The sequence below is a fragment of the Syngnathus acus genome, chromosome 15 (genome assembly GCF_901709675.1).
Source record: "Syngnathus acus chromosome 15, fSynAcu1.2, whole genome shotgun sequence".
Taxonomy (NCBI): Eukaryota; Metazoa; Chordata; class Actinopteri; order Syngnathiformes; family Syngnathidae; genus Syngnathus; species Syngnathus acus.
The window spans coordinates 78,971-100,222 of NC_051100.1; the positions used below are offsets into that span (position 1 = coordinate 78,971).

Consider the following 21,252-nt stretch of genomic DNA (forward strand, 5'->3'; position numbering starts at 1 on the left):
TCGGACACACAAGGGCTGTGTCCAAATTCACCAGTTGCGTCCTCCGAAGGTATTCTTTCGAATTGGTTTGGCAGTTGGCTAACCAGTAAGCAGGCGCATGACCGCCATCTACTGTACTCGGGTATACTTGCCATCCAATTTGATGGCAGCGGGAAGATCCACATTCAACTCCAACGTAAAGTGCAAGGAATACTATATTCAGCAGCTGGTGAGATGCAGATATACATTTACGAATGACTGTTTTTCTGTACCCTACACACATACCAGCCATAAATAATCCAAGTGAAATTCTTTGTACCAATCCTGTGCTTCTTCCCCCAGGCTGTTGCTCTGATGAACTCACACCACTCGTTAAGAGTCTCAGAGTCATTACTGTGCAATAACATCCTGCTCTTCACACCTTTTTTGAATTTGTCTACACTGTTTTTGCCATTTTTCACATGTCCTGAGTGTTGTTAGTCACCTAAATGTCTTGTTTGGCACGCTCAAACATGGCGAATAAAAAAAACTCTTGAATCTCTCAAGCTACATTTTAAAATGCTTACATAGCGCTTCTAAGGCAGCACGGTGACGTCACACTGGTTCGCACGTCTGCCTCGCAGTTTGGAGGCTGTGGGTTCGATCCCCTCCATCCCTGTGTGGAGTTTGCATGTTGTCCCTGTGCCTGCGTGGGCTTTCTCCGGCTCTTGTTTCTTACTTCTGCCACAAATAATAAATGGATAAGATGATTGAAATATTGTTGTTGGTCAATCGGATTCGTAGACGACCATTGATTCCAATGTATTTGTCTTCTATAATTCTACATGCTTTGTACGTGTGCCGTTATTCAAAGTGGAAGCCATACATTTTGGAGCGGGGGTCGGGAAGACAAGGACGCCGCCAAATAGTATTGGATCGCGGCCTGCCGACGGCTATTCCTTGCCTTGCCTTGCCTTGCCTTGCCTTCCTTCCATTCACCTTCATTTACACACTAAATCAAACCATGGAGGCTTGAGCTGTCGGGGACTAGTTTGAATTTCGTCATCACTGTGCTTTGACACGGAGCCTCGGAGCGAAGGACGTCTTTCGGTGGGATTGATCCATTTTGGACTGGATAACTCCAAGACAGTCGAAATGAAGCGGGTAGCTGTGGTTACCAGGCACAATGGCCTGGTAGCTCCGCTTGGTAACAACAACTCTGGAGCTACAAGCATCATTTCGCTAGCCCAAAGGAGAGCCGTTCATATCGTCGCCCCTTCGAGCGACCGATGTAGCAGTGAAGGCAAGGAGTGTTTATTAAATACGACGAACAGGAGCGCCGCCGTCAAATCGGAGCTGGTTTGCAAGTGGACGGGCCGAATTTCCTCCAGACAGAGGTTTGAGCGGACGGCTCCGTTTGTCTGCAACCAAACTTTTAGCTCCATGCACGACCTGGTAGACCACGTCACCGCCGAGCACGTCGCATCAGGGCTCGACACCCTCAGTCACGTCTGCATGTGGAGCGAATGTGTACGCGAGGGCAAGGCGTTTAAAGCCAAATATAAACTTATCAACCATATCCGTGTGCACACCGGGGAGAAGCCCTTCTTGTGTGCCTTCCCCAACTGCGGCAAGATGTTTGCACGATCCGAGAACCTCAAGATCCACACTCGCACGCACACTGGTAGGATGAACGATTCTCTTTTGGTAACGTTGTACCAATGACAGACAGCCATGATTAGAATAGAGAAAAAAAAAAAAAACACATCCCCAATGGATATAGGATCTCCACCATTTTTAAAATGGCAAAGTTCACTCACGAGTCACATCCGCCCTTTGCGCTTGCTGTACGTTCCGAGAGAGACCAAATATGCCATTCATTCATTCATTGTGTCTGTCGCACTCATCGAGTGATGTGGAGCTCTGTGTGGAAAATGTCACATTTGAGTTGTGTTTTCTTTTTTTAAACGAACCCTAGCAAAGCATTGTAACTTTCCTCGGAAAACGTCTCGCTTTCAATTTCGAAGCAGTGCTTTGATTTAAATGTCTTTGTTAAATAGCTGCTATTGGAGTTCATTACACTCAGGCAAGAGTTGAAGTGCGGCCCATATTCTAACGCCACTCAGGCAAGAGTTGAAGTGCGGGCCATATTCTATTTCAAAAATGTCTTGCGAGCCCATTAAAAATGGACGGCAATTGGCCCGCGGCCCGTAGTCATGTATCAAGCCATGTATGTGGCGTACTGGTCCAGATGACAGATTCCTCAACAATGGTAAGTCGACTCTACAAATGACATTTATTTGGAATCAAACCTATTCAAATGGAATCTTCTAAATAACAACACATTGCATCTATTTTCAATCCTGTTCATGCTGGAGCAGTTGACATGGGGCCAAAGGCAGAATACGCCCTGAACTGAAGTAACTCCAGTTTCTGTGATTGTGACAGTGGAAATAAATGTATTGAATTGGAAATAAATGTAAAGAATGCAAGCGTACATGGTTCTCCGTGGCTACCACAGATTTCCGTCAATGGGGTCGGGGGATCGTTTTAAATAGGCTGTGCGTTTGTTGAGGCTGTCTAGCCAATGAAATCATCAGGTATTAAACTAAGCCTTCCCGTGTGAGGGAGGGTAAGCGGTTGACAAATGAATGAATGAATAAAGTCATCTGTTTGCACTCATTGAAGATACATACGTATGATTGTGGCTTTTGTTTGCGTTCCAGGTGAGAAACCATTCCAGTGCGAGTTTTGCGAACGACGCTTTGCCAACAGCAGTGACCGCAAGAAGCACTCCCAAGTTCACAGTTCTTCAAAACCGTACGACTGTAAAGCTTTGGGCTGCACCAAGTCCTATACGCATCCGAGCTCTTTACGCAAGCACATGAAAGTCCACATCAAATCGTCACCTACCTCTGAACCCTTTGACCTGTACGACTCCATCCGTCAACAGGCGCCGCCTCAGTCTTTCCTTGAACCGCTTGACCTTAAAATGAACCATCTGTCACCGAACAATAAAAAGGCACGTTTTGACTTTGATAACACCACAGCCAACAAAGTAAGCCACAGGCTACAGGCTAGTTCATCTCAATTGGCAATGCCGTTGGACTTATCTCTTTCGGGACTGAAGAGTGACCTTGCCGTGCAGCAGCAGCAGCAGACTCACAGGAGCCCAGCAAGGAGCCATCTGTCAGTCAACCCAGCCATTCCTACATTTCCAAACATGAAGGAGTGGTACGTGTGTACCAGAACTACAGCATCCAGCTTTGCTCTCCCTCACCCAGAGGACATCAAATCGGAACCAAGCGATGAGGAGGATTATGTCACGTAAAATGGTGGCGGCGTTTTGTCGTGGAATTGTGCCCTTTGTTTTCGGAAGCTGCGGTGCGTTGAGGCGCTTTGACATTAGCCCTGCCTGCGCCACACCCAAATGGACTTGCTTGGCCCCAGCCAGATGTTCTGTGTTCCAGCGTCACCCAGGTGTTTCATCTGGGGCCGAGCCGGGCCCTGTTGCCGCTGTCATCTGACAGCGATGCGAGCGACCCCGGCCGACACGCCCGTTGACTGGTTTTAGATGAGCCGCCCGCTAGCTGTCGCCATCAGAATACAGTATATACAATGAGCATAGTACAGTATTTGACAACAAAGCTAAACTATATTTACAATTTTATACGTGCTCATTTTGATGATGGTAAAAAAAGACCCAAAAAATGGTGAGCGGGCACACTAACACTGGCTCACCGTGTCTCATTCACTTGAATGCGAGGTGGAGGGAAGGCCACAGCACTGCACAGCACAGCACAGCAGAGCAGAGCAGAGCAGAGGCTCACTGTTCACAGGAGATGAGGCCGGAGGGCTTCAGACAGGCGCCGCAGAGTGACCATCATGAGCCGTTGACGGAGAAGCGGCCACCGATGAGTTGAGCTCTCCGTTCAGAATGGATGAGTACTGAAGGCAAAGTTGCACAATTGGGATCATCCTGCTACGCACCTGTTGAAATGGAACCGCAAAGGAGGCTGTGTGGAGTGCTGGGCTGGGCTGGGCTCACTACTGAATTCCTCAAGATGCCACACGCTCGACTTTTTTCCCATCAAAAATATGAACTACACTGCTATGCACATTTAAATTGTATGATAAAAATGCTCACCTGAGGTTATGTTTTGTATCATTATTGGTGTTTGATGATGTCAACACTTGTTTTCTGGATTATCACGAATATTTGAATGGATGATTACAAGTGCAGGCTGGACCGTACAGTTTGGTCCAAAAGTCTTTGCAGTCACTTTTTTTTTCTCGCTTGACCTTTATACAACAATACAAATCGACTTGACTGAAAACATTCCAAATGTTATTGAAGACTTAGAGATTGAAGATGTTTGGCAAAAACCAACTCTGCAACAGTCTCCTCATCCTAACAATTCCTTAGGCGTCAACAGCCCTCGTTTACTTACCGAGCATACGTGTGCCGATGGCCAACGTGAGTCAGCAATATCTTGGTACTTGAATTTGTCAGCGTTCCAGCTTCCGACCGTGCGTACGCAAGAATAATGAAGGATCAGCCTCTGTAAAAACATCATCAAATACATCCTTCAAGCCAACGTATTGCCACTATAGTCATTTCGACTAACACTACAAACCATTTGAACATGATTGGTTTGCTAATGCGATGCTGCATATCCTAAATCATTTGCCATCACTTTCACCCTATTGCCTTTTAAGAGCGTGGATACTGTATAAATCAGGGGTGCGTGCAGCCCTAAAGCCTGATTCAAGCCAATGACCGTCCTGATCATTTGAATCAGACCTACAACTAAAACAGACTGGACAGGCAGGCAGCCAGGCGCCCTTGAGGACGGGAAGTTGCTGAGCCCTGGTAGAAGTCAAGCTGCTGCCGCTGCTGTCTCTCTGTCCACATTTATCACTCAACCAGCAAATTTGGGCTTAGGCCGTTAAAGTGGATCTCGCAAATGAGAGGACCGAGCGGAGGGCGAGTCAGTGATTTTCAAAATTGTACCTTTCACCTCGATTTCGAGTTGTTTGATTGAAGCCGTTTGCCAAATGGGTTTTGGCCTTGAACTCCATTTGATTGTTTTCCTTTGAAGAAGTTCAAGTTGACAGGTAAAAACAAAGGCTTTTATTTCGCTTTGGTAGCAACATTCTGTTTACTAAGAAATCATGCTGATTTTCAAATGTTGCCACATTTTGGAGACGTCAGATTTTTTCAAAGCAAAATCCCATTCCAATATGCCATTATCCCAGCTTTGGAGTGAAGCAGAGATGAGTCACGAATGGAGAAGGAAGGAGACAAGAACCCAATGAAAATGACATGGTCTCGACCTACCGTCAAAACATAACACAGGGAGAAGTCCAAGAGAGATGGAAAAAGAAGCAGCAAAGCACGAGATTTAAAGAAGGGTCATTTTTTACGACACAAACGTTTGGATTTTCTTAAAAGCTCGCAGCTTTTTCTGGTGCGTTTCAGTGCCGGCTCTCCGTCGCAAGCCAGTTCTCCGGTGGTCGAGGAGGCTCGGGCCCCGTCGCTCGCCGAGCCCACGGCGGGACGAGCGCAAGCGCCGGCGGCAGCAGCGTTGGATGTGGACGCTGCAGACGCTCTGGCCTTGGCTCCTCCCAAAGCAGCATTACTGTCCACCAGTTCACGCAGTTTGTGTTCCAGTTCGGCCAGGCGGGCGTTCTGTTCGCCAATGACCTGCGTCTGTTCCTGCAGCTTCTGCTCTTGGTCCTGCAGCTGTTTCTGCTGTTCTAGTTGCTTGACACGAATTTCTTGCATCTCCCTCCGCAAAACGGTCACCGATGCGCCGTTGACTTTCACCTGCTGCTGCACCTTGGTCAACTCGGAGCGCGACGGCGCGTTCTTGGCCAACAAAGACATGGTGCTTAGAGAACTTGAGGACCCTGCCACTGAAAGAAACAACGTTGCATTAATACTTTGTTCCCGGATGGAGTTCACGCAGACGATGGGTGCCGAGGCGGCCCGAGTCCACTGAATACATCCGTCCGTACTGTCGCATACCTGTATGTCTCCAATTTTTGGTAGAACTTGGTGAAGGCACAATTAATCCATTTGGTTTTTTGTTTTAAAATAGGTGCTATAAACTCATAAAGTAGCATTGGTTTACCAAGTGTGATGTGTGCAGCAGGTCAAGTTTGGCATCTTTTTTCACAAAGGCTAATAAGCTTATCAGGCAGGCAGTGGTCTGCTTATCCGTCCCATTCTTTCATGAATGGTTTGGTCATTTGGTACGTCGGTGCGGCTCGGCGCGGCGGCTTTGACAGGACAGATTACCAAACCATTTGACAAAATTGGGACAATATTGGTGTTTTTCTACTGCCTGAGCTACAGGCAAGCTGAACAAGGATGCAGGAGTGCTGCCAAAGGCAGAAAAGCCATGAGCCGCGCTTGCTTGCTTTGCAATCTTTTTCCTATTAAAGGCTTTTTCGATTGAGGACCATCATTAAAGATTAAAAAGATTAAAGTCCCAATGATCGTCTCACACACACACACACCTGGGTGTGGTGAAATTTGTCCTCTGCATTTAACCCATCCCCGTGTGATTTTAATCCATCCCCTGGGGGAGAGGGGAGCAGTGAGCAGCAGCGGTGCCGCGCTCAGGAATCAGTTGGTGATCTAACCCCCCAATTCCAACACTTAATGCTGAGTGCCAAGCAGGGAGGCAATGGGTCCCATTTTTATAGTCTTTGGTATGACCCGGCCGGCCGGGGTTTGAACCCACAACCTTCCAGTCTCAGGGCGGACACTCTACCACTAGGCCACTGAGCTGGTCATGCATGCGTCTATGGCAATACATGGCGTCTTGGGATTGAATTAGCGCCCAGCCCTAAACCACATTTATACATTTACTTTGGCCCAACTGAGCAATACGAGTTGGAGATAACTGGTAGAAAAGGTGAGAAATGATTGAATCCGTTCTCTTTGATATCGTACAAATGGCAATGGGCTGTTGGGACTTTTTACTCCCCATTGGTTCCCTAACCGTTTCCTCACAAATTGCGTCTACCTTAGCATATAGATCTGTCCGCTTGGTTTCCCCCCCACGCTGAGCTACGAGGTTTCACTTTTCGCCCCAAAAGAAAAGTCAAGGATATTAGAAATGAACTTGGAAAAAGGGAGGGAGACTACCAGGAGCGGAACCGATTAGCCGCCCAGACAAGTCGGCTCCGGGCAGCTTCTTCTTCAGAATGGGAACAATCTTCTCATCAAAATACTCCATTGCCATAGAGGAGATGTCCCTCAATTCTTGAAGAACCTCATGAGCTCGCTGCGGAGCTCGAGTCGAGTTCACGTATCGAAGCACGCGGTAGATCTCATCGATGACCTGACAAAAATAAAACGCTTTACCGAGACAGGAACCGAGCAATAAACAGTAAACAATCCAATATTGCAAGTATTAGGCTTCAAAAAAAATAAAATCAGATTCCATCACAAGATGTGTCTAAATGTCATGTATTTACTGTACTTGTCCACCCGAGCATCAAGAAGAGTATTCAAGTCGTTTTGAAAAGGTTTAAAAATGAAGCCCGAGGAAAGAAAAGGAAGAAGGCAAAAAATAATAACCAAGGAGTCTGGTAGGACGTGGGTGGAATGGCCAAAGGAAGGAGACTTAATGATGGATCGGTAGGAGTACTCAATCCTTCATTACTTCTCCCGCAAAACAGAAAGAGGGTCAAATTGGGATGTGGCTTGCTTGTTTGTTGGCTGGCTGGCTGGCTGTCTCTCTCTCTCTGTGGAGGTAGTAACCACTTGGACATCGGTCGCCAGTGACTCCAGGAAACAATACTGATGCTGCCTGTGTCCGAGTCATGTTGCAAAAGTGACGCAGGAGCAGCGTTTGATACGTTGGAAACATTCATGCAAACGTTAATAAAAAGCTAACACATTCATTCATTCATGCACCTATGCATGCAGTTGTCTCATTTTAGAAATACCCAATTCTTGATGTGTTCTTTTCATTTTTGGAGGAAGATTTGAATATCAATCCAATAGACGGCGGTGTCATTTGATTTGACTCTGGTGACTCTTTATTTAAAGGAATAAAATTCAAATAGCCAACCTTTCCGGGGATGAAGCAGCAGAGATTGGAGTCAACATATTTCATGAAGGTCATGTTAAGGAGAGAAAGACGCGTCTCCACTGCAGCGAGTATGTCAGCGTGTCGAGCCAGTGAATGGTTTCTCCGTTCCGACTCTCGTCTGGGGGGGATGGGAAGCAGTCAAATAACTGTGTGGTAATAATTACAAATAATTGCACAAGATTTGCCTCAGACGCTGGCTGAAATTATATCAAGGGAGACAGGAGTACTGTGGACAAGAGCTTGTGTTTCCCACTTGCTGACGTGTCGTTTGTTTAGTTCCAAATACCTTACCTTAAGTAGACTAACATTGCATGGTGGTCAACGGTAAAATCTGGGTGAGTTATTAATGCCCACGGTGTTGCAAAATCGAGATAAATGGTCCTCGCGGCTACCGTAAAGATGGCAAAATAGAAAACAAGGAGGAAAATGAATCAGGATGAGCTATACAACAAGTACCGTTTGTGCTCTTTTACAATGTGTCATTTGCATTCAATCGGGGCTTTTTGATCGTCTTTGTTGCTTTGCCTAAGATAACTTGTCCCACTCGTAGGTTTTATTTTGTGGCTGAGTGAGGGCTAAGCAATTGCTTGCCTGTACAGCCCTGCTTATACTTGAGTTCTGGTGGAGTGGGCATAAAATAAAGGAGATGGGCATGACCGGATGCCTGCCTGTCTGCCTGCCTGTCTGCCTGCCTGTCTGCCTGCCTGTCTGCCTGCCTGTCTGCCTGCCTGTCTGCCTGTCTGTCTGTCTGTCTGTCTGTCTGTCTGTCTGCCTGCCTGCCTGCCTGCCTGCCTGCCTGCCTGCCTGCCTGTCTGCCTGCCGCTACCCACTAAGCATCGAGCGTAGTAAGCGTTTCTTCTGACATTCGACACTTACCTGGGTAGTTGAGCTTTGACTTGCCTCTGACACATGCTGTGATAACGCTCCACTTTAAGGAAGCCCTGATTAAGAACCCGCTGGCAAATCATATCCATTCGCTTACAAACCTACAAACAACCAAAATCAATGTCATTCATCCAAGGGCATATTCTGTCGTGTGCATTTCACAGCTGCTAACAGTATATCTATAGGTGATGAAAAATGGAGAGCAAATTGCCATTTTAGTTGCATCCTAATTCTGTACACTAACAGTTTCCTAACATATATAACTGTGCACACATACGGATTATGCTGAGAATACTAGAATCTCAATTTTCCGATCAAATATTTAGCTTTGAGGTGACCAAACAGATTGATAAAATTCTAATAACAATTGATTTCCCGTCACGCCTTTTGTTGTTCTTACCGAGCGCAGCATACTGATTTCATCGTAAGATAAAAAATTGAGGATAGCCTCGATGGCCACAATTGGGAGCCCTAAAAGCGGGTTGTTCTGATGGGTCTGATCCACTGCTTGTTGTTTGAGTACCGCAATATCTGAAGGTAATGAACTAACGCGACTATCGATTCGCTCCACGTTGGTAGCCATTTTGGACTCTGCTAAAACGGAAATGACGTTGAGACACCTTCAACTACCGTCTCCTTGGTCCTCGGCCCTGTCCGAATAATCACACTACATTCGCTCTGCGTCCCTCAGTCAAGCGCACGAGTGTTGAACACCTGGGTGCAAGCGTGGTACGTCATCGGTTTGCCGCCATGTTGGATCTGCGTCATCGATAGGGCGGCAATCGTCTTTGTTTTGTCATTTTGTATTTTCTAGTTCTTGTTTATGCTCTTTTATCTTTTGAATGTAAATGCCAATTTTTATCTACGATCCCCTTTGTTTGCTATTTTAAGTTCTGATATTTTTAAGTAATAATTTGATTTTCTTGTTCCTTTATATTTTGAACGTAAATGCCAAGTGTCCCCTTTTGTTTGCTCTTTTGTCTAATTGTTCAACATCTATTGACGTTTTCATATTGTTACCAAACTATATCCTCCTGCCCCTGCCGTATGTAAACGTCATCGGGCAAGTTAAAAAAAATAAAAATTCTGGTACCTGCACCGACCTATGGAGGACGCAGCCTGGAAATTTGTACCCAGCTGTCCGCGTCTTGACAAGGGAAGAAGGGGACGAAGAAGAAAACCAAGAAGAAGAAGAAGAAGAGCAAGCGGAAGAGCAAGGAACAAGAAGCAAAAGAAAATAACAGTGGAAATGGTGGACGTTAGTAGAAATGTGGAGGAAGTCCGTCATCGGATTCTTTTAGGAGAATTTTGCGTGAGAAATGTGAGTTACGTTTTGCCATAATAATATGATGTTCCGTAGTGGTGTTGGAGCAGAGCAGGAGGAAGGAAAATTCTCAAATGCAGGTCCAAAGAGTACTGGCGGTTCACTCAACGAGCTCGACCATGTGCCGTTTCCGGCTGGTTGAGTCCAAGCTGGTTGAATCAATCTTTAAATTATTCCCGGATTTGAAAAAAACAAAAACTTTTCAAAATCGTCAATATAAAGCAGCCCCTTTTGGGTGACGGGTTTACCGACTGACTGCGCCACGAGTTGGCACACTTTCAATGACACAATTTGGGCTTGTAAAAGTAAACAAAATGATGACCACAGTGTAAAAGGCACGTTTGCGTTGGTTAGCAACAGAATGGCTATCAACGTTATGATTATTCATTGGTCACGTTTAGGTTCACACAAGTGATTTCCCTGGAAACTACCCTGGCTATGACGACACTTGGGATATGCAGGCTTTCCAAAAGGTAGGTATCTTCTCAATGACAACTGTTTCTATCATTTTGTCTGAACTGTATTCCAGTCATGACACGCTCGCATGTTTTCCAGCGCTTCAGAATTGATGTGGCAGAGGTCAGCGAGAACTTGATGGAGTTTGACATGGTGGGGATCGATGCAGCTATTGCCAATGCCTTCAGAAGGATCTTACTAGCAGAGGTTGAAATCTTTATTTAAGAAATACAGATTTCTGTATTAATAAATCATTAATACTTTAGATGATCATTTGGGCACCAAAACTGAGCCTTGCGGGACCCCACAGCTGATGTTCAAATACCGTGACCTCTTGTTCCCTATCTGCACAAATTGGGTGCTAATAGGCACGCCATTTATACCATACCTATTTAGCTTTTCAATCAACATACGCAAAGAACAGCACACTGTGAAAGCAAGCAAGAAAAAAGGGGCACATTGGCTTGACATGAGAATATTTGTTTGTGCTTGTAGGTGCCCACCATGGCTATTGAAAAGGTTTTCATCTATAGCAACACATCTATCGTCCAAGATGAAGTGCTGGCACAGAGATTAGGCCTCATCCCCATCAAAGCGGACCCCTTTCTCTTTGAGTACAGAAGTACTGGTAAGCCACTTCTTTTTTTTTTACATTGACTTGCTTAAGGACTGCATCGCTTACTTGATACGGCATTTGGTTTCATTTTAGAGAAGGAGTATGCAGAAGAGGAAGTTTCGGAAATAGACACAATTCAGCTATCCCTCAAGATTAAATGCACCAGGAATGCTAAAGCGGGCAAAGACATCTCGGATCCGCGAGAACAATATTCAAACAACAAAGGTAAGGAAGGCCGCGACTACGTATATTCCGTTTTATAAATCGGAAGGAGAATTTCCAAGTGGTCACCTTGTTACAGCGCCCCCCATATTGTCATTCTTGTAGTCTATTCCAGAGATATCAAATGGGTCCCAATCGGTAACCAAGCTGATGTGTTTTGCTGACCCAATATTGGACCAGTATACGATGATATCCTTATAGCGCTGCTCCGGCCAGGACAGGAACTGGACATTGTCATGCACTGTGTCAAAGGAATTGGTGAGAAAGCCTACTTTGCTTCAGCTATTATTTATTTGTCCTTTTTGCATAAACAGCGGCAATGAATTATTGGCCTGTTTGAACGTCATCCATGTAGAAATAAGCAGTTTAACGACATTCATTTATTATAATGGGACTAGGGTTCATTCAGTGCATTATACTGAAGTGTTTTTGTTCTCTGAACAGGGAAGGATCATGCCAAGTTCTCTCCCGTGGCCACAGCGAGTTACCGCCTCCTGCCGGAGATCACCCTCCTCGATACAGTGCGGGGAGAGAAGGCAGAACGTCTAAAACGTTGCTTTTCCAAAGGAGTTATACAACTGGAAGATGATGAAGGTAACGTTCTCTTACGCCAAAGTCAATTCAAAATGGCCTGATTTAGCACATAGCTCCAAGAGAGGTATAGGTCTTTTATGTCTGTCTCGGGCTGTTACCAGCAACTTTTCATAGACCTAGGTGTGCGGACAACGTGGGCTGCTGTTTCAACATGTTGTAGGGGGTGCCACTGAGGCATCTTGTAAAAAAAAAAGATAAAAATATATATATTTATAAATGGAAAAAAATAACCTATAGTGTAGTGTGTTTACTATATGTTCATTTTTTTGTTTTGTTTTTTAACGGTTGTTATCCCTTTTTTGAATTGTTGGGGGGGGGGGGGGGGGGGGGCAAACTTAGTTGCAGTCCCATTAGTTGCCAGAAGAAATGAATTCTGGATTCTAACAATGGATTGAAAGCTTTTCATTTGTTTTTGTTCAGGGGGCAAGATTGCTAAAGTAGTCAACAGTCGCTTGGATACGTGCAGCAGAGAAGTTCTCCGTCACGATGACTTAAAGAATGTGGTGAAACTCGGACGAGTGCGAGACCATTTCATCTGTATGCTCTTTTTTTTTCTTCATTTTATGTGCATTGAAATTTGTCAAGTGATGCGGCCATCTCCACCTAAATCTTTTTAAGGGATTGTGGTGTCGAAAATGTGACTTTGTTGAAACAAATGTGTGCAATTGGAATTGATTGTTTTCCATTTTCAAACAGTTTCTGTGGAGTCTACTGGAATTCTGCCCCCGAATATCCTCGTCACAGAAGGCATCAAAGTCCTCATGGCCAAGTGTCAGAGATTCCTCAATGCACTGGACTCGACTGACGCAGAGTGAAATAATGGGAATGACATCTATTGCAGGGCTTCCTGTAGAATTGTTAGTTCGTACCTTCATTTTGCAATTAAACTTTTGTGGGACAAAAAGCATTTTGTTTGAATTTATTAGCACTGTACAAATGCTGAAACGCCTATATAATGAGCTTTAATGACAGACCTAGCTAGAGGTGAAAACAAGTCAGAAGTCTGAAGTAAATGTGAAGCAAGTACCAAGCAGGCATGATGCTAAGCGTTGGATGAAATGAGCAAAACTATTCACAATATTAAAATGACAGCTCTAAAAAGGGGTACATTAACGAATTGAATACAATCCATTTCTTTTCTGAACAAACTACATTTAGACATCTCACGAGTTTTATGCTCAGATCAAATGTTGTCTGACTAGGCCGCAACATCACCATGGTTACAAAGGATAATTGAACAAACTTCTATCCTTGACATTGATGAGGACAAATTCAACATTTGGTGTCACTGCGAGTGGCCGTCCGAGTGAAGCCAAATCGCAAACAAATAAGTTTGACAGCCCTGGATTTGACCGAGTTACGTACCTTGAAATGACGAAACATTGTTCCAGGGCTCAGACTCTTTTGATGTTGTACATTTCAAGTCAAACACAAAAGACACTCGTGTTCCTAGATTTCAAATCGCAGCGTGGGATATCTCTTCAACAGGGTGTTGGTTTGTTTTGGCGTCAGACGTCCTCCTTGAATACTTGTCTCTCCTGCGCTGTTTTTCATTGAAACCTGCAAATGAAGAGGGAGGGAGGGAGAAAGAGATTGCTACTTTACTGATCCCAGGGGCAAGGAAATCCAGCAGCATTCATACCACACAGAGTGGCTGTACATATACAAATGAAATGGGTGCAAAAAAAGATGGGGGGGGTGCTTAATTGGGCTTAATTCCATCTCAGTCCCAGACCACACCATTGTTCAGTGTAGCAACTGCCTAGAACAGGGGTGGGCAAACTTTTTGACTCGCGGGCCGAACTGGGTTCTAAATTTGGACCGGAGGGCCGAACCAGGAGCAGATGGTTTGTGTGAAGTAATATAAGCGACCTGTAAAGGTCATTGCATAAAAGATTTTAGTCTTTAGTAGGTAGTAAAGCATGGCTATTCCAAACAAGTTTTTTGAAAACAAATGCATTTATTAACAGCATTAAAAAAAAAAAAAAAATCACTAAAAAACTGCTATCAGTGATTCTCATAAAATACGACACTATTATTATGAATAACAGTCTCCATCACTTCAGTGCCTGCAGGTCAGATTAATGAAAAATGTTTATCTTATGAGATCACATCAAACAGCAAACATTCTGACCAAATATATCATCTTGAAGAATCGGTGAAAGCATACATCCAAATGAAGTAATCAAAACGGCAACACGGTGAGGGGTATCTGAACATCAGAGCAGAGTTTTAACTCACAAACACCTGGTAACAGAGGTGAGGAAACGGGAAACACTTCCTTAAAGTAAGCCTTAAGAACTTTACAGGGTTAAGATTAGTCGCAAACAGGTGCATCATTGTCCTTGAGCATCCTGCATTGTTTGAAAATGAGAATGGTCGCTAGTTTCAATCCCTGCTATGTGTACAAATCATATTCAAAATGCATTTTTTTTACAACAAACTTGAGAGCCTCCCCTTCATTTTCAGTGGGAACAGTGTTGTTGGTCTCCCTTTTTTGCTAGTGCATCATAGTCTGGAGTAAAATTTGTTGTGGCAATTCTTAGGAGAGATCCGTTTACCTCGATCTGTGACGGGTTGATGTGGCTGAACGTCACGTCGCGTACGTCGAGCCAAATTGGCCACTCTTTTAACATTCGGCACTCACTTCTTTTCTTCGGGCCACATCATTTTAATGGAAGGATTCCAGGGGATGGTTTGTGGGTGGCTTTAGCGTAAAAACTGTATCTGAAAGCTCTGGCGAGCGAATTACAAGAATGCTGTCGTCACAGCCCACGCTCTAAATTCGGGACTGATACAAATAGAGCGCGAGTGCGCCATGTCCGTACTACTGAGTACGTACGTACACGCACTTGTGAGTGTGCACCGAGCTTTCTGACACGGCTTCCGGTAGTAAATGCGCAGGCGAGCGGTTCCCCATCTACTGGGGAAACGCAGTCATTGCAGGCAAAATGACCAAAAAAAAAAAGTTTAATAATACAATTAATTCAGGGTTGGCGGGCCGGATTAAACGGTCCCATGGGCCGGATGTGGCCCGCGGGCCGTAGTTTGTCCATCCCTGGCCTAGAATATAAATATCCAATCCTATCATTTATATAACAAATACCTGAGCTTTTTCGACACACGAGTAGAAATCGGCCATTTCTTTGGAGCACAGGCTGTCCACAAAGTTGTTCTGTTTCCAACAGGCCATCATGACTGACAACTCTGTGATACAGGTGGCCTCTGTTGGGGGAAATAAAAAATAAAATAAAATGACTGTTCAGTCAAAACATTTTCGGCGTACAGAGAGAGACAGGACATACACGCACTGACAGGTAGGTGGGAATGTATTGTTCCGTCCGTTCTGGTGCTGGCACTACGTTACGCGAGCAAAGATTTACCTCCTTTCTTGGCTTTGCGGCTGGTCACGGAATCTCTCAGGACAAGAGCTTTGTTGGGTTTCAGTACAGGTCTTTTATTCTGTTTGCAGAGCAACCTGCTGACCTTTTCCTGAAATAAGATTCCGCCCTGGGACGCCATTACATTCGGAGTCGCCGGAGCCTCCAGGTGAGAAGAAGAAGAAAACAAGTAGAAGAAGACAACCAAGAACACGAAGAAGAAGAACACGAAGACGAAGGGGGGGAAACGCAGAAGAAGAAAAAGTGGAAGGTGAAGAAGAAAAAAGTCAAGTAAAATAAAACATATCTATTGGAAAAAACCGTGAGACTTTTCTGATTGGAATCGCGATGGCAACGCGCAGTATTTTACCACCACCCGCCAGATTGGTGTTTGTTTTAAAGGTGAGAAGAAGAAGGCTCGTGCACCAACACAAAACGTTTGAGAAAACCCCAGCAAACGTCCTTCGTGGTGGACATATGCTTTCATTGCATAAATCAATTTCAAACTCGCCTACATAACTGCTGCTGCTGCTGCTCGCGATGATGACGTGTCCTCAAATGAGGGCGCTCAGTATTGTAATGCTTGATTTGAGTGCAACACTGTATGACACCAAATATCCTATGATAATTGCATGGAGCTCTATTACTAAATACCAGATCATGGATCCAAAAAAGGGTTTGTATTCCAGATGTCACGATAATGACATGGTAATAATGCATGTCTGTAAGGACATCATGTCAACCAATGACCAAGAAAGATGGCTGGTGTGTTGCAGCATGCCCCCTTCCAGTCTGGATGCAAGGCCAACTATTCCACCAAGCCTAAGACCAACGAAAAGACCTTTGACAAGATCTTGATCGCAAATCGAGGGGAGATTGCTTGCCGGGTGATCAAGACATGCAAGAAGATGGGGATTCAAACAGTCGCCGTCCACAGTGACGTCGACTCCAACGCCGTGAGTCCAATCGGACTCTTGAGACAACAAGTATATGTGGATGCCGCTGTCAAAGTGTTTTGTGTACGTACGCAGGTTCACGTCAAGATGGCTGATGAGGCAGTATGCGTTGGCCTTGCCCCGACCAATCGAAGCTACCTCAACATGGACGCCATTCTGGATGCTGTCAGAGACACCAGATCGCAAGCTGTAAGCTTTTCCTTTTCATCGCTCATCCATCCGGATTCTATATTGACGCCCCCGGGATGTGGCTGCTTTTCCCCCCCCCAAGGTTCACCCCGGATATGGCTTTCTCTCCGAAAACAAAGAGTTTGCAAAGAGACTGGTGAGTACGAGCCTCGTTGGCGCAAAGCTTTGACGACAAACAGTGTGTCGGGCCAAATGGAAGAAATGACATTTGGTTCCTAGCATTTGAAAGGAATACCTTTCTTTACATCGTTCCTCAGGTTAAGTTTTCAAAATCCCTCGCCTTCAGGAAATTCTGCTTCCATGAGTTGAGACAGAAACTAATAAAGTAATAAAGAAAAGGTAACAGCTAGTTAACCATTTTCCATGATGATTGTTTTTTCGAGGCAAAGGAACGTGTGACATTTATCGGCCCAGACACTCATGCCATTCAAGCCATGGGGGATAAAATTGAGAGCAAACTCATTGCTAAGGCTGCAAAGGTCAACACTATCCCAGGATTCGATGGAGTGGTCGAGGTATGTGAAACATTCTGCCATTTCAATGATTGCATTGATTTTAGTATTTTTGCTCAACGCATTGTTTGAAAAATCCCATTCTATTTTGTTTTGTTTTTTCCCCCTTCTGCTCCAGACTCCGGAGGAAGCTGTAAAAATTGCACAAAACATTGGTAAGAACAGAACGGAGGCATCATGTCAGGCCTGTTAGCTTCTATTTCTTGCTTGCTTGTCTTTGCGTGCTAGGCTACCCGGTCATGATCAAAGCATCTGCGGGCGGAGGAGGGAAAGGAATGAGAGTTGCGTGGAACGACGCCGAAACAAGGTACGTGCGTGCCGCCGAAATAAACAAATCAACCAAACCATGAAACGTGTTTGTTCTCCCAGGGAAGGGTTCCGCTTTTCGTCCCAGGAAGCGGCATCGAGTTTTGGCGACGACCGACTTCTTATCGAGAAATACATCGATAACCCGAGACACATTGAGATTCAGGTAGGTACCTACGTAGTATGTCTTTTTGTAGAGCAATCCAATAGACTGGTGTCTACGCTTCTCCTTGTAGGTGCTGGCTGACCAGCACGGCAATGCTCTCTGGCTGAATGAAAGAGAGTGTTCTATCCAGAGGAGGAATCAGAAGGTGGTGGAAGAAGCTCCCAGGTTAGCAACAAACGGGATCAATGGTGTTTGCAGGCTCAGCAGTTTGCAGCATCATGAGCACAAGAACTCAGAGGGCGGGGCGGGGCGGGGCAGGGCTGATGACTGTTTCTACACGAGCAAATATGTCATGTTTTGATGCTACTTTGGACTTTTCTAGTACTTTCCTGGACTCGGCGACAAGACGAGCTATGGGCGAGCAAGCGGTTCAGCTCGCCAAGGCTGTCAAGTACTCGTCTGCCGGGACAGTGGAGTTCCTGGTAGACTCCAAGAAGAACTTCTACTTCCTGGAGATGAACACCCGGCTACAGGTAAATGGCTTTTAAGGTGCAAATTGCTACGTTTTGTACGTCACAGTCATGCAAGGCAACGTGAACCAAAGGCTTATTCAAATAGCCAGCCGACATAATAAAGCAGACTTTGATTGGAGCTACAATGATATGTTTTACAGTAACGTAACGACCGTTCTCCTAACTTTGGCTTCTAGGTTGAACATCCCATTACGGAGTGTATTACCGGTCTGGACCTGGTTGAGCAGATGATCCGAGTCGCCAAAGGTTACCCGCTGCGGCACAAACAGGAAGATGTCCCGATAAACGGCTGGGCCTTCGAGAGCCGCGTCTACGCTGAGGTTTGACCGGCTCGTCTCGCATTGGCCTGGTGGCTCCGCTTGAAACTTGGTGAAGGATCAGTGCACTGCAGGAGTTTTCATTTGCTAGTTCTCCACAGCTTCCGTAACAAATGATCCAGAATATGATCAAAAAGACGTCCCAGTATGGATACATTGCGGTCAGACGTATTGTCATCCAATATTTGTTAGTACGTTGGGAATGTGCATTTTCCTCCTCCCGTAAAACAATTGGACTAAACATGCTAAAGTTGACTCTTCTCAACTTGGACTTGATATTCTCATTTGTTCTTTTAGGACCCTTACAAGTCATTTGGTCTTCCTTCCATTGGAAGATTGTCACAATACCAAGAACCGACCGATCTCAACAATGTAGGTCGTGTGCTCAGGAAAATTGGCCCAATGTCTCCATCCTTGCTTAGAGCAAAGATTTTGAGATGAATCCATTTGTTGCGGCCAGGTCCGGGTGGACAGCGGCATCGAGGAAGGAAGTGACATCAGCATCTATTACGACCCTATGATTTCCAAGGTTGCTCCAATATTGTACTCGACAAGTCGACGAGGAAGGCGCTGATTTCATGTATCTATCTGTTTGAAGCTAATAACCTATGGTGCTACAAGAGCTGAAGCGCTTGCCAAGATGGAGGATGCGCTGGATAACTACGTCATCAGAGGTATTGTTTGTAATACAAGCAGCTAGCTTTTCTTTTGCAAATGGGCTTGCTCTAACGTGGGATTTTTTGCCTTTAGGTGTAACCCACAACATTCCACTCCTGAGAGAAATAATCACCCATCCGCGCTTTATTTCTGGTGACATCAGCACCAACTTCCTTCCGGAGATTTACCCCGAGGGCTTTAAAGGTCACCAGCTACAAGAGGAACAAAAGCAGGAATTGCTAGCAGCTGCTGCAGCACTTTACGTCACAGCCCAACTCGCTTCCCAGAACATCCTTGGTCACTTGAGGTGAGGAGCGAGCGAGCGAGCCATCCTTCCAGCTGGGGTCCCTTCAAAAACTATCTTATCTGCATTGTGTGTTTTCATTGCAGGCTAGCCTCAAAACCTGTGGAGAGCACTTGCTGGGAGTTGTGTGCACAGCTAGGACAGCAATGTCACCAAGTGCAAGTTAACAAATCCGGTGACCTCTACTCGGTGAGTTAAGGTCGTTTTTCAATTCAAAGAAAGAGTTGGAGTGGCAACAAGCAGAGGTGCAACATCCCTGAATTTTCAATTGCTGCAGCTTTACGCTACTGTTTGGTTTGCTGATGTGCTTGACCTTTTATTTGTTGAAATCATAAACTACACTTCACCTATAATTAGATGTGTCTTTCAATCTTTCTTTGGAAGCACCGCTGGAGCTAATTTGTGAAATCAGCTTATCAGAGTGGTTTTTTTTTCTTCTTCTTCCTAGGTGCACGTGGACGGAGAACGGGTGGATGTCCACGGACAGTGGAACTTGGCATCGCCGTTGCTACCACTCACGATCAATAGCAAGCACAGAATGTTCCAGGTAATGAATAAAACATGCCGTTTTGTGCTATTTGTACTACAGCTGTGTTCACAACAGTAATATATAATATTCTGATTCAGTGTCTATCCCGAGATGCTTCTGGACACATAGTTCTACAGTATCTGGGCACATCGGTAAGGTTTGAAGGTTGTATGAATTTGCTCACATGACATGTACACAACACTGTTTACAGCCATCATGATATACATAGATACATTACTGTTTACATTCCAGTCGGGTCGTCACGATACCTGAATTTGAGGAGTCGGTACCGATACATGTGATTTTCCACCATTCTCGATACTGTGTCGGTGCCACGGTAAAAAACAACAGAACCCACTTACTTTTAAAATCACTCATTTATTTATTTAAAACTGCTTAAACTGTACACATAAAAAACGAGCAGCAACGGGATGGAGCAATAAGTCAATAAAAACAAGCAAGACTGATCATGAATAATATTCAACTGGATGCATAAACAAAGACCAGCAGTGGCATAAGAGCCTTCAAGTCACACATCTATCAAAACAAGCAAGACTGATAAGCAATACTATTCAACTCTATACATAAAAAAAGAGCAACAGTGGCATAGAGCCTTCCATCACAATAAAGAATATTCAATCCTAAACATAAAAAAAGGGCAGCAGTGGCACAGAGCCTTCAAGTCACACACATCTCTAAAAACGAGCAAGACTGATGATGATAACAATATTCAGCTATACAAATAAATTAAATTTAAAAAAGTGCAGCAGTGGCATAGAGCCTTCAAGTCAACCGCATCGCCCTCCCCAGCTCGAAATGACGGCAAATCGGCATATTCCGAACGTAACGTGGCACAACCGTGATAGTGAAGGGAAAAATCACTCACCTCGAATTTCTGTCTTTAAGGTATTTGGCCATGTTGGACCTGTTTCCACCTTTGGTCAGGAAGCCTCTCGAGCATTTGTTGCACGTTGGCTTGCTTGTTCGAATGTAGAATTGCTCCGGTTGCAAAATATTTCCACACACGACTCTTTGAGCGACCTGGCCGGCCGTTCGTTCGTTCGTTCGTTCGGCGTGTTGGACTTCCAATCCCACACTTGTTGAAGCCATTGTTGAGAAAGACCCAAAGTTTTCTTCTTCTTCTTCTGACTGTTGCTCGCATGCGTATACTGCCCCCTTCCGTTCAGGCAAGAATCGACACAGCCCGCTCGCCTAGCGAAAAGTGAATTATTCGGTCTTTTTTGCGTGTTGGTCCCGGAAGTATCGGTTCTTGTGACAACCCTACTTCCCAGAGGAG

General features: G+C 45.0%; 5 protein-coding genes across 9 annotated transcripts in view; 3 read left to right on the forward strand and 2 right to left on the reverse strand.

Annotated features, from left to right (window-relative positions):
• zic2b (zic family member 2 (odd-paired homolog, Drosophila) b) lies at positions 1-4,295 on the forward strand. The gene is made up of 3 exons (XM_037270864.1): positions 1-208; positions 833-1,642; positions 2,685-4,295. The coding sequence occupies exons 2-3, from the start codon at positions 1,114-1,116 to the stop codon at positions 3,287-3,289; spliced, it is 1,134 nt and encodes a 377-aa protein (XP_037126759.1). The 5' UTR covers positions 1-208; positions 833-1,113; the 3' UTR covers positions 3,290-4,295.
• fbxo28 (F-box protein 28) lies at positions 3,594-11,765 on the reverse strand. Of its 3 annotated transcripts, XM_037270866.1 has the most exons (7): positions 9,355-9,748; positions 8,946-9,055; positions 8,049-8,187; positions 7,118-7,313; positions 5,666-5,877; positions 4,410-4,520; positions 3,594-3,948 (listed from the first exon to the last, which is right to left on the reverse strand). In XM_037270866.1, exons 1-7 carry the CDS (start codon positions 9,535-9,537, stop codon positions 3,817-3,819), a joined length of 1,083 nt encoding a protein of 360 aa, XP_037126761.1. In that variant the 5' UTR covers positions 9,538-9,748; the 3' UTR covers positions 3,594-3,816. The 3 variants fall into 3 exon arrangements, with proteins under 3 accessions (XP_037126761.1, XP_037126762.1, XP_037126760.1); XM_037270867.1 differs by lacking the exons at positions 3,594-3,948; positions 4,410-4,520; positions 9,355-9,748 and adding an exon at positions 11,642-11,765 and having other exon boundaries at positions 5,070-5,877; XM_037270865.1 differs by lacking the exons at positions 3,594-3,948; positions 4,410-4,520 and having other exon boundaries at positions 5,070-5,877.
• Positions 9,980-13,070, forward strand: polr1c (RNA polymerase I and III subunit C). The gene is given in 9 exon segments (XM_037270859.1): positions 9,980-10,275; positions 10,680-10,751; positions 10,834-10,941; positions 11,230-11,362; positions 11,444-11,575; positions 11,678-11,830; positions 12,017-12,166; positions 12,587-12,703; positions 12,863-13,070. Coding segments are annotated over 9 exon segments (1,200 nt in total). The 5' UTR covers positions 9,980-10,059; the 3' UTR covers positions 12,982-13,070.
• chchd1 (coiled-coil-helix-coiled-coil-helix domain containing 1) lies at positions 13,070-16,683 on the reverse strand. Its single transcript, XM_037270871.1, has 4 exons — positions 16,679-16,683; positions 15,550-15,709; positions 15,273-15,391; positions 13,070-13,726 (listed from the first exon to the last, which is right to left on the reverse strand). Exons 2-4 carry the CDS (start codon positions 15,686-15,688, stop codon positions 13,616-13,618), a joined length of 369 nt encoding a protein of 122 aa, XP_037126766.1. The 5' UTR covers positions 15,689-15,709; positions 16,679-16,683; the 3' UTR covers positions 13,070-13,615.
• The window catches only part of pcca (propionyl-CoA carboxylase subunit alpha), a 6,565-nt gene continuing 1,080 nt past the window's right edge, over positions 15,768-21,252 (forward strand). For 2 of the 3 annotated variants that reach the window (XM_037270854.1, XM_037270853.1), the window contains exons 1-18: positions 15,768-15,948; positions 16,305-16,502; positions 16,578-16,691; positions 16,774-16,827; positions 17,075-17,206; positions 17,322-17,358; positions 17,432-17,510; positions 17,573-17,675; positions 17,746-17,840; positions 17,998-18,148; positions 18,325-18,468; positions 18,763-18,837; positions 18,926-18,994; positions 19,064-19,139; positions 19,216-19,429; positions 19,513-19,615; positions 19,875-19,973; positions 20,054-20,107. In XM_037270854.1, the coding sequence (XP_037126749.1) occupies positions 15,895-15,948; positions 16,305-16,502; positions 16,578-16,691; positions 16,774-16,827; positions 17,075-17,206; positions 17,322-17,358; positions 17,432-17,510; positions 17,573-17,675; positions 17,746-17,840; positions 17,998-18,148; positions 18,325-18,468; positions 18,763-18,837; positions 18,926-18,994; positions 19,064-19,139; positions 19,216-19,429; positions 19,513-19,615; positions 19,875-19,973; positions 20,054-20,107 (1,851 nt within the window). In that variant the 5' untranslated portion in view covers positions 15,768-15,894. The remainder of the gene's footprint in view (positions 15,949-16,304; positions 16,503-16,577; positions 16,692-16,773; positions 16,828-17,074; positions 17,207-17,321; positions 17,359-17,431; positions 17,511-17,572; positions 17,676-17,745; positions 17,841-17,997; positions 18,149-18,324; positions 18,469-18,762; positions 18,838-18,925; positions 18,995-19,063; positions 19,140-19,215; positions 19,430-19,512; positions 19,616-19,874; positions 19,974-20,053; positions 20,108-21,252) is intronic. The other variant, XM_037270855.1, reaches the window with a different exon arrangement.

Coding starts and splice junctions, on each gene's coding strand:
- zic2b (XM_037270864.1), top strand. CDS start 1,114: ATGAAGCGGGTAGCTGTGGTTACCAGGCACAATGGCCTGGTAGCTCCG. Junction 1,643..2,684: donor CCACACTCGCACGCACACTG/GTAGGATGAACG, acceptor TTTGCGTTCCAG/GTGAGAAACCATTCCAGTGC.
- fbxo28 (XM_037270865.1), bottom strand. CDS start 9,537: ATGGCTACCAACGTGGAGCGAATCGATAGTCGCGTTAGTTCATTACCT. Junction 9,056..9,354: donor AAATCAGTATGCTGCGCTCG/GTAAGAACAACA, acceptor GGTTGTTTGTAG/GTTTGTAAGCGAATGGATAT. Junction 7,314..8,048: donor GCTGCTTCATCCCCGGAAAG/GTTGGCTATTTG, acceptor TATTTTTGTCAG/GTCATCGATGAGATCTACCG.
- chchd1 (XM_037270871.1), bottom strand. CDS start 15,688: ATGGCGTCCCAGGGCGGAATCTTATTTCAGGAAAAGGTCAGCAGGTTG. Junction 15,392..15,549: donor CCGCAAAGCCAAGAAAGGAG/GTAAATCTTTGC, acceptor TTCCCCCAACAG/AGGCCACCTGTATCACAGAG. Junction 13,727..15,272: donor CGTGTGTCGAAAAAGCTCAG/GTATTTGTTATA, acceptor CTTCATTTGCAG/GTTTCAATGAAAAACAGCGC.